Consider the following 12,022-nt stretch of genomic DNA (forward strand, 5'->3'; position numbering starts at 1 on the left):
CCCCAGAGCTCTTACTGTGAAGTGAGGATCTCAGTTCTGACAATATAAAACACGAGATGGGTGTTAGGCCAGAGAGACTGTTGCTGAGGATGGGTATCTTGTTCTTGGAGCAGGTGGTGCTTCTAGAGGAGGGCATTGATGCTGTCTGTTGTATTTCCCGACTCCTCGGGTTTGCTTGCCAGTTTGGTATATGAATTCCTACACACGTTCTGGAGTCTGGAGTCATCTGGCGAAAGTGTCTGTGAGTAGGGAGGCATCCACACACTTCTTAGGGATAAAGGACATCTGTCTGGTACTTGGACATCTTAGATGAACTATCCTTGGAATTGCGTTCTTTTACTATCCTCACATTCCAATAGCTGAAGTGAATGTTTATTTCCTGCTATGTGTGGGTAGTATAGAAAGTGTAGGTGTTCTGACCTGCTGTATTCTTGACATTGTAATCTCAGGCTTTGTGCTTGCAGCTTCTGTTTCCCTTGCATAATCAGACATGTCAGTGTGCCCCACTTTTTTTGTGGGAGGCAAGGTTTGATGATGTATTCCCAGAACGGCAGTGATAAACGTATTTCTCAGAAGCCTATTAAACCAAGAGGGATCCTTGCCATGATTTGATGTTTTGTTTGACCCTTTACATAGTTCCAATTTATCTGTAGTTTGTTAATGCGTATTTTAGTGTGTGTGTGCATGCACACACACATGTCTGTGTGCATATGTATGGGTATCTGCATGTAAATTCAGTACCTGAGGAGGGTATCAGGTCCTTTGAAGCTAGAATTACAGACAGCTGTGAGACATCCATTTGGGTGCTGGTCATCAAACTTGGGTCCTCCATAAGATCAAGTTCTTAACTGCTCGGCCATCTTTCTAGCCCCAACATTCCAGTTTAGTTTGTTGTGACCAGAGATAGGCAGACTTAGGGAAGAGGGCTTAAGTCCCTCTTGTGGAATGGCCTCATTTGCATATTGTAGTATCCATAGACCAGGTTTTGTTTAGAAAGCAAGATGTGTAAAGAGATTTTATTTAGATGCTCTAAGGGGTGTTGCCTTATACTCATGTTTCTTAAGAAACCAGGGGATCTCCTACAGGCATTTGACTTGTCAGTTTGCATGACCGTTAAATTTTATCCCCAGACTTTACCCAGAGACTTGTGCCACTTCAAGTAAAAAGTCTATAGAACGATATATCTCCAAAAATGCCTTTTGGACAGATGAAATGCATATTGTCAAACCTTTAGGGAATCATAATAGATCCATTGTGGAGCCCTTGAGAGCCATAGCATCCAAGTTTTCACACCGTGTTGGTATGCACTGCAGGACAGATGGGAGACCATGGGGCAGCAGCCTGAGCTACCATGCATTCATTTCTCTAAAACTAAAAGAGTTTAAAATGAGTCAAATACATATTTTAATTGATAAACTGACTTTATATTCACCTATTGGAAACAGTACAACATATTTTACATCAGATTATGAAATATGGATTTTTACTAAAGACAGGAAGGGTGTTTTCCAGTCTTTAAAGTAAGTACATTTCAGAGGATCTTAAGGCAATACCATTTATCCATATTCATATCTATTGAAATACTGTACACCCACACACTTCAATAAATAGTTAGAAACCTGACCTCTTTTTTAAATCATTTCTGGATTTCAAAAAAAACACAATTTTTTTTATTGAAAAGATTAAATAGGTAACTTTCAGCTGTGTTACAAAGCTAAGCACAATGGGTAAATTAACAATTATTCAGTAATTTGACCAATATCATTGATTGATTTTGATAGTTCAGTTGCTCAGAGTGTTCAGACTTCACAGATTGGGGTACTTGTCTATATATGTGCAGTTTTGTCCTGAATTATCTGGGTACTTCTTTGCTCTCCAGTCTACTTTTTAGACATTGCATAACTATTGTGAGAAGATAATTTTTCAGTCAAGTTATGAACCTCAAAATGACTTTATATTTGAAATACTCTCTGTCAAATCTCAGTGTCTGCACAAAGAACTCAGTAATCTGGCCTGGGCAGTACTGATCACTAAGCGAATTCTGATCAGCAGGATCTCGGGGCATAACAAGACTTAGGTTTGTAATACGGTCATTGGGAAAAAAATTAGGCCATCTTCAGTTAAATCAAGAAGGCAGACCAACAGGTTCATCATCATCAGAACAATCTGGCTCTCCCTCGCTCCCCCTCCTGTCTCTTCCCTTCTTTCAGTCTTTTTTGTTCCTTATCTCCCACTATTTTTTCTTCTTCTCCTCCTTCTTCTTTCTCAATCGCAATTTTCTTTCCTTCTTCCTTTGAAAATTTGGGGGCAACAAAAGGAATCCCACAGATGGGTATTGTGGAAAACACAATGTTCAAGTGAACAGCTAAAAAACCGTATAGATTAAAAGATAAATTAACTTCGTAAAACTGCTGTTCTGAAATTGCAACAATCTTGTACAGTCAGGACTGATAAAATGGAGCAATCAGACATTTCAGATGCCTGTAAATGTAAAACCACCTACTTGAACATTATATGCAATACATCCACACAAAAAGCAAATACTGTAGCCTTATTTGAACAATACTGAACTCATAAATACTCATGATTTCACTCTGTCCAGGAGCCTAAGGACTATGCCGCTGTAACACAGAAAAACATAGTGGATGCCTCCTCTATTAAAATGTCACTCAAGAAAGTCTCTTCTAACATAAAGGCAAATACATGTAGCTACTGAGCTATGACTGTCCTTTGTCACACTCTATGGGGAAAACACCGGACTCCACGAATTCGGAATCATGACGACACTTAGAACTAATTATTTGGTTCATCTGTATTTTATACCTCAGTTTACCTCACATGTACCCTACACACCTTACAAAGAGGAGGCATTTTTATCTCTAGGGAAACGGTCACTGTATAATACGCATTCTCCATCTTTCTGTCTCCCTGCACAGTGGTGCAGGTGGCCAACACTCCGTGGTAGCACCGCTGTCTTAAGAAGTAGGTTACTGTGGATTGCGCTACGTTAAAGCTGCAATACAAAGAAAGCATTTGCTGCTTGCTCACTAATTCCACAAAGAACATTTTTTAGTAGCAAATCAGCTAGAAATTTAAACGCCATATTTTTCAAAACTCACTTTTAATATACCAGTCGAAATGACACAAATTTATTACAGCTACTAAATTTAATTGCAGAATGCCACATTATTGCCATTTCATGGGAAGACTGTGTATTTATGTCCCCTCACTTATGATTCATTTTCCTAACTAAAACAGATTTATGGTGCCTTTTGGGGTCTAAATTTTATTTAGAAAAAATAATCACCATTTTAAAGCCATCCTTCTAGGGCAAAACATGAACTATCTAAAATAATCACTGTGAAATTTCTTGCACGTGGTTTTGAGAGTAGGTCTATAGTCAGTGTGTGCAGAAGGTCACCGTAGAAACTTCGGCGTGCTGAAACTAGCACCTTCACCAGATCTGAAAAATGGCTTTCAAGGCTCTGGCCTTTCTTTGGTAAAAAGCAAGACCATGAGCCTATTCCTGTAATATAATAGTTAGACTAACAGCATTTTCCTCCAAAAATGTAATTTTGTTCTTTAAATAGAAAAAATGTAATATTCACAATCATCCAGTGGCTAACATATCCCATGATGCCCTCCTTCTGGTGTGTCCATCTGGTCACATCTCACATGTGTCTCATAGAATGCAGGGGGGCATGGTTACGTCCTCAATTTTAGCATCCGTTCAAACGGAAATGACTACCAAGATTTTGGTGAAGAATTAGAACCTTCAGGGCTGATCTGTTTTGCACCAAATGCACAGTATGTGTTAAAATGCATCTTGGAATTTTAAAGAACAGAGCATGCATTTCTATCAGCTGAATGACAGAAAATCAGGTGGAAAATTAGGGTCTCTGTCATCCTAACTTACTGATGTCAGAACCAGATTGATTTGAGCATTCACCACCCCACATTAGTGGGTGATAGGACCGCAGGTCCATGTGGAGAAGCTGTCTTGGGACATCAGCTTGCCTTGGTGCAGGAGATTGTTGCATTACTAGGGGTCTTTTGAACAGGCTGTGCTGTCCTTTGACGGCTCAGACTTTCCCACAGTGGCCCTAACGTTTTGCCTCAACTTCAACTATGCTGTTTCATCAAGAAAACTGAGATGCTGTGGGCAAAGTTCTCAGGCTTAGCTTATCGGTGTAATTTACTTTTGCTTCCAAATAGCAAGGTTTAGGAAAACGTTATGTGTTTGTCAGAGACAAAGAGAGGATTATTTTGTGAAGGCACACCCATGCTGAACTTAGAAGGAGAAGCACAGCGAGTTATATTACAAGGCTCATTTCCAAAACCTGGATGTCATGCGAGCAGGGACATCTAGATATGTGTTATATTTTGAAGAAATGATTTGAAGGCAATATTATTTGATTTTTTTATCAAAAAAAGAAAAAAATGCATCTTTGTAAATGTGGGTTGACTCTTATTGAAATTGGGCACTGAACCCTTGTATTGCGGCCTTAAAGAATCGTGTGTTCACTGCAATATTTGTCATGTAAACTACAGCCGGAAGCCTGGCAGACCACGACTGAACGCTTTTGAAAAGTTGTAGATTACAAACATGAAATCACAATTAATATCCTCTAAAAGTAAGTTCAGAGCTTTCACATCTTAAAAAAGGACAATGTGCAGTGCTTCACAAGGTCGTGTGTCTAATCAAAAGGAGAGGAGAATGAAAGTATTTACACAACCAGCGATTGCACAGACGGCGTCACCCTCGTACAGACAGCCGATTGTATCCCACGCTGCGTCCAGCCAACCGCACCAGATTGGATCCAGCATCAGCACTCTCGGAGACTCCTTAAAAGCCTTTCATGGGTCTTTAAATTCACTGTAGGACGGCGTTCTTTAGGTAGGATATACTGATGACCGAGGACAGTGTCAACACAAGGCTCCAGCAGGAGAAGAGGTCGCAGGCGCTCCCAGTAATTCCGTACTGGGCTGTGCTTGGAGCTGGAAAGGAATGGAAAACATTCAGTCAATGATAGCTCTCATCCTCTGGTATTCTTGACCATTGCCAAATAGCAGTGAATGTTTTGGGGGTGGTGCTGGGCAGAAAGGGTTAGGCTCACAGGGCCTATTTGGATTAGCCTTTTGAGGTTCCCTTTCTCAAGGGCTGAAAAGTAATGATATAGTCCACCTGGTAGAGGTGTGGTGTGAACTGGAGATGAAACACACCATACTGGTGTGAACTGGAGATGAAGCACATCACACTGGACCAGAACGCTGTTGGACCCAACCAAAGCTAATTGACACTCTTACTCCTCTTACGTGTACTGCATTTGTATTCATGGGCAATGTTCACTTATGTGTTTATCTCAAGAGGCTTTCATCCATCAGCCAAATGCTACCATTAAATGCTAGAAAAACAAAAACAAGCAAACAAACAGAACAGATTCCCCTTTCCAAAGATTTTGTTTTACATGTGTGTGCACATAAACACACTTAAAAACTGTAAATATTATTACAATACCCATGCAATATTAGGCTTGCATATGCAGAGTCTACTGATAGACTTTGAAGTATCCTATGAAGCTGCCTGTGCTTTCTAATGTAAGAGTTGCTTTTTAAAAGTTTTATCAAAGGGAGCTGCTCTTTGGACGCAGTAAGTAACATCCTAACACTATGAAGAAAGAGACTGTGGCAAGAAGCTGGAGTCTCGACATAGGTAAGTCTTGCTGGGCCATGAAGTTCAAGGCCTGAAGGAGGTGGGTTTGGAAATGCAGCTCCAGGCAAGGTGATAGAGCTCATGATGACGATGCTCAGCACAGCAGAATGCACACATTAGAAATGGGTGGAAAGCACAGCGTGACACACAAGCCCCGAAGAGCCACCAGGCTTAGGGCATAACTGTTGTCCGCCAAGCAGGTCCACTGCAGCTCTCAGGAAGGACATTGTTGTTGGCTGTGTGGATCATGCTCTTCTTGAAACGGCTTCACGAGTGCTCGGACTGGCTTGGGACTAATTCTTGTTCATCACCATATAATAGGAGAATGTGTCTGCCAGCTTGCTTCTAACTGCCTCCTGATAATGAATGCTGCATTACAAGTCCTACGTTCTTGTTGAAGTTGAATTCTGTAATAAAGATTGTCTACACTTCATCCCTAAGTCTACATCTCAACCCCAGGAGCAGTCTCCATGGCTCTGAGTTTGGATCACCAGCAGCACAGTTTGAATGAAATCTTCATAAAGGTCCAGGTTGCCATGGAATGGGAACAATTATGTTCTTATACTTCTAAGAAATTATAGTGGCTGAGGGAGACACTGGCTCCCACAGGGGGAGGGCAATGTGGAGACTGTTGGTTCTTAGGGACCGAGTGCTGGAAGTGTAAGCAGAGAACATGAGGCCAAAGCAGCTACTGAGTTAATCACATCTATTCCAAGCAGGTGTTTTTAATGAAAAGAGGAGGAACCCAAGTGTGGTGCTAACAGAGCTTTTCTGTGTGTGATACTTAAGATAGCTAACATAAAAGTCATGGAAATCCTTATTTTCTCTTGATGAAGATCTAGAAGAGAATCTTAAAGTATCAGTACTTAATTGTTAGCTTACTTGTGAGGTTTTTGTTGTCATTACATATTAAGAAAGGATTGCAGAGTGTGAATGACGCCCAGAAGGTCTGTCTGTTAACTTGCATATCAAAGTGTTCTTGTCTAACTTTTGACCAGCCTTTCTGTGCAGCATCACATACAATCCTCTACGGGCCCACTATCATTCTTCATTGAAAATATATGCTTGTATATTTATTTCTAGTATTATTCATATTTCATTTATGTTTCTATTGCTCAAAAGAATCTGGGCACATAACAGATGCCCAAGAAATGCTCAATGTGCGGTTTCAATGTGTCCTTTGACCTTACAATGTTTGCTCTCTTCAGAAGCAGGATATGCGTTTGTGTCCAAGATCATAACTGGATGTTCTTCCCTTCATTAATTCAGTATGTTTTAGTTGCACCAAAGAAAATATTAAGTGTCTGGGATATAATGGTAAATTGCTATAGCCACGGCCCTGGGATTAGTTAGTTCTGTGAACTCTTATGTACATCCCTATTTTAGTATCTGCGATGCCATCTTTCTTCCTAATGCCCCATTTCTTGTTTAGCTTACATCACCTTTTTTTTCCTTAAACATGACATGCATTTTTAAATCAAATCAACTAGTTTACAATTAAAACAACATTCTTTTACATACCCTTCATGGCACATAGCAATGCACTTTTTACTTTACTCGTGAATGAAATAGCATGTTTCTCTCTAGAATAAAACAGAGGCTGGCTGTCTCCTTGTCTGCAGAATAGCTACAACCAACAAGGCAAAAATGGAGGGCAGTTAGCCAAGGACTTTGAGGCATCATTCCTAACTGTTCATGATGATGTTGCCATTCAAATCTCAAATGTCGCCTTAGATCAAGCCCCACATCTCTTTCCCTCTCTCTCATGCTAGGATTGATGCACACAAAAGCAACATGCAGACAAAGATATGTAGACTAAATTCTCTCCTTCAAGAATCAGTGCTTGTTCTGGCACTAGTGAGGTGGCTCAGAGGGTAAAAGTTCTCGCTGCCAAGGCTGATGACCCAAGTTCAGACTCTGAGACCCACATGGCAGAAGGAGGGAACAGACTCCTGTAAATTGTCTTCTGACCTCCACACTTCTTATGTAGAATGTGAGTGCACACACACACACACTCTGCATACACACACACACACTCTGCATACACACACAAATATAAAAAAATCAAGCTTACTGCCGTCGCTCATTAATCTTAATACGTCTGCATAGAACATACCTAATTTTATTAATAATGAGTGCAGAGGCATACGAGATGCATTCGAGGGGACACTCAGGCTTAGTCTTACATAGACCTGTGCAGGTTAGACTCCTCTCCAAGCAAACCACCTAGCCAATCACACAAGAGGAGACCTGCACGTCATAAAAATTTCACTGCAAAAGACAGTGAGTGGGTCACAGATGGTTGGCACTGACCTGAATTCTGTCACCTAGGGTGCTTCTGGTTTAACGAAGGATGCTGAAGCTTACTAAGAGAGAGGCCAAATGATCAGAGGCTGAGCTGGGTTGTGTAAAGGACTCTTATTATGTGAGCAGCCATGTGAGGGGCCATCTGTTAAAAATCATGATTTTATGACTAGGATTGGCAGATTTGCTGCAGGAAGAAAGAGTTCAAGGATACTTTGATGTAAAAATCTTCATGACTCCCAGTGGGAATTCTCCTGGGGGAAGCCAAAGCTTTCCTCTTTCTCCACCTCCTTTACTTCCACATCTTTCTTCCGATTTTTTTCTTGATGGTAAACAGACAGGGCCTTACTAGGTCTAAGTCAAAGCTATAGTCCAGGATAAGGACCGTAGGCCTCTTTTCTCTGGTTACATCTGGCTCAGACACACACTGAGTGCCTGTCACTCAAGCCTTTTTTTTCTGAAGACATGGGCTGTCTTATCACCTCTTGCCGTGTGCACAGGCTGCAGCATTAAGCCTGCACCTTTATGCCCTTCTCATCATGAAATACCAAATGCTGCCTCCTGTCTCCATCAGACTTTCCGCTCAGCTCATACCCTGACACAGAGCAGGAACATTGCACTTCATTGCTACCCTACATGTGTTAAAACGCCGTTAAAAAAATCCTCTTTATTCTTTCGTACAAAAATTAGCAACTCTTTGAGTTTGTTTTCTTGGGTTCTTTGGATTTTATTTTAAAACATGCCTATTAGCCTGGCTCACCTCCCCACACTGCAGGTGGGGCACATTCTGCTCTAGAACACTTTGCTATAGATTCCAGCACATGGGGTTTTCAGAGAGCCACCCTAGTATGGCCACTCTCAGGCAGGGAGAGAAGTGTCCAGCTTGCATGGTGTGTGAACTTGGTGTCTTTCCTTTGCTGTGGTCCTAGGTTCTAGCTCACTCTACAGCATATCTGACTCAAATGGTCATAAACAATCACTTTAGCTACTTTGTTTTATTTTCAGCCTTAGTGGTTTTTCTCTTGTATTGCTACAGTTTTTACTACTAGAAAAGAGCAGATGTAAGTGAAAAATATTTAGTTTTGGTTGAATACTAATTTACTCGCCCAGGCAATTTTCTTAACTTACGGAGCCAGCTTTGAGTAGATGTTTAAGATTCATGTGGCAACCTTAGGATTACTTAAGTCACATGAATTCTGCTTCTGCAAGACAAAACTGGCCTCCACTTAAATATTCCGGAGGAAGTTACACCTTAGGAACCGAATGATTTACACCCAGTTAGGTCTCATACAAAGGAGAATGATGAATGGGGACCCAAAGTAGAGCATCCACTAGACACAGGAAAACCAGACTCCATCGGGTACGTCACCCTGAGAGCATGACTCTGCCTCACCACACAGTGTAGCACTTACTCAGAAGATATCATTCTCCTGTCCTAACCCATGTTCCCACCTTACGCCACTGGTGGGTGCAAGGGTAGCTGGAGGTTGTGATTACAGCTGCGCACCACACGACCAGCTAAACGAGGCTTCTCACATTTCACCTGATAGTTGTGGCACCTTGACCTCCTAAACCAACAATGTACGTCTTGCACCGTGGAACCTCTGGGACCTTCTAGTGAAGAAGAAGGCTTAAAAGAAATCCCATACTAGCCCAGAATTGAGAATAATATTTATTTAGGGGTAGACTCACAAGTCACAATCCTCTGCTGGGACGGAGAACAGCAACCGAATTCCACAGCCAGAAAAGAGGCTGGACGTGTGCTTTACATCGGCATAAATAGAATAAGAGGCCACGCCCAAGTAGGTATGTAACTTAAAGGCTACTGGCAGTAGGAATTCCTACAGCATTCTGGACATTGGTGGTAGGGAATTCTACCATTGTAGTATAGTGGCTGTGTGGTGGAGCTAAAAATGCCCGCATTTCCAGGACGGGTTTCATCCAACACAACATCATTATATACCACATTCTGCTCTTGGGCATGCAAAGACTCACATACCATGTACCACTTTGTAAACAACTCTGAGTCTGGCAGAGTATAGCCTAATTTACAAGTCCTAATTTACCACAGAGGGTTCTTGTGGTGTCTAACAAGGTAATGCAAGAAAGAGATACATGGCCACTGATTCCCAACATTCTCCTCCTGTGTAGAAGGAATTGGGTTGACAAGTTTGGGTTGGTATATTTTTCTTATACTAGGGACCTTGGGTCATAGGAGAAGCTCCCAATGCTTTATATTTTTGTTTTCAAAGTGTCCTCATGGTCAGCAGGTAATTTTCCCTACAGAAAGCCTCAGTATTAGTCACTTTTGTGTCTCTATGGCAGAACCTGAGAATGTCTTAAGGAAGGAGGGTTCAGCTCATGGTGGAAGAGGGTCTAGACTGCTCATGGTGACCAGAGATTCTGATGGAAGGAATCCACAGGGCAGTGCATCAGAAAACAGAGAAAACAGCCAGAACCCGGGGAGGTGTAACTTCAAAGAGCTCTACCGACCTAGCTCCAAAGGGGACCAGCGCAACCTTCCACACAGCCCCAAAGTCAATGACTAAGTAAGTGCTCAGGACAGAAGCCCGTGGGAGACTTCCAGATTCCTATGGGACTGTCTGTATTAGGTGTGCTGCATTGAAACAGCATGGAGAAGGTTGGGGAAAATCACCTCATTCCTCTCTATTCCTCTCCTCCCGAGCACAGAATTGTCCTCCCAGCTTGTTTCTGGCAGTGGCTATGTTATTGTGTTTCAGATCACTGTCCCTGAATCCCCTTCTGCCAAAGTTCCTGCGGTACCATCCAGTCTCAAGGGTCTCTCTGACACAGTGGTTTTAAACACAAATTAATCTGCATTATTGCCGGATTCAGAAATATTTCCATTTGTAGATAAATATTTTTATCTACTCAGAGTCGCAGGGAACTCTCAGACTGTTACCTTTAATTTGGAATAAAGAGAATTAAAAAACAATCAACTAACCTTAGACAGGTTCTGCTTATTCTATCCATTCTAGACATGCAAATAAAATCTCAAGAGTTTAAATTTCTCCACAACATCCTCTATTTAGGCTGGTTTTTGTTTGCTTCCCCAGAACCAGAAGTTGTAATGTATGTGGACATGCTAGCTCTGGTGTGAAGTAATGTATGTGGACATGCTAGCTCTATATAATAGACATATGAAGTGTCTATCAGTGTAGGCTGCTTCACATAATCCTAAGTGGCTCTGAAACTGGCACGGTCCAGTTTTGTAACCTTATACATCTCAGATTGTCTTGCAAACATTTTTCTAACTGTGCTGTGCATATTTTGCAGTGTGTATATATGTGGCTGAAATGCAGTCTTTATTGTACACATACAAAAGACAATATAATTGTCTTTAGTACTTCAATATATAGGCTTGAGTTTGGGCCTTTAAGTCACATTCTTGCTGAGAAACAAAAACAAACAAAAGAAGACTTTACAGAGATGAAAATAGAAGCCCAGCTGTGTTCTTAAGGTCACCGACCATCCTGCCACCGAGCTGTGTCTTCACTGCTTTCATGGGAAGAGGTGGTAGAAAATTCAAACTGGAAAAGAATTTTTCAAATTTATGGAATTTTAAAGATTCTTTATATACTTATGGCTTTTGGGATATGAAATTATTTAGGTTATTATATAGTCTAATATACTATATTATATTATGAACATATATGAATATAATATGAACATAGAGTCTTAATGATGACCTATCTTCTTTATTATATTTTATTCTTGACATCTCATGGTAGGACTTTCCAATCCAAACCATGCCCTGTTCTGGGATCAAGAGCTTCGTAAGGTTTGATTTTGATAGTATTTTCCTTTTTAATGTATCCTTCACCTTCTGTGTTACTTGTGGCTTGTCAAAATCCTGGAAGGATAAGTGACAACCTGAGCTGTGGCTTTGACTTATTTAAACGCTTCCCTTCTTCACGCACAAGATAGATGTTCTGCTTTTCCTAGTGACTCTGCAATAGTTTCAGCATGTTTTGGTTACTGAAA

At 41.1% G+C, this 12,022-nt stretch overlaps 1 protein-coding gene across 1 annotated transcript in view; it reads right to left on the bottom strand.

Moving 5' to 3' along the window:
* Positions 1 to 1,428: 1,428 nt before the first annotated feature.
* Positions 1,429 to 12,022, bottom strand: part of Negr1 (neuronal growth regulator 1) — a 661,063-nt gene continuing 650,469 nt past the window's right edge. The window contains exon 7 of the mRNA XM_050149512.1: positions 1,429 to 4,998. Within this exon, the coding sequence (XP_050005469.1) occupies positions 4,874 to 4,998 (125 nt within the window). The 3' untranslated portion in view covers positions 1,429 to 4,873. The remainder of the gene's footprint in view (positions 4,999 to 12,022) is intronic.

This window comes from Alexandromys fortis, unplaced genomic scaffold, assembly GCF_014885135.2.
Source record: "Alexandromys fortis isolate MF-2015 unplaced genomic scaffold, M_Fortis_MF-2015_v1.1 scaffold_68, whole genome shotgun sequence".
Lineage (NCBI taxonomy): Eukaryota > Metazoa > Chordata > Mammalia > Rodentia > Cricetidae > Alexandromys > Alexandromys fortis.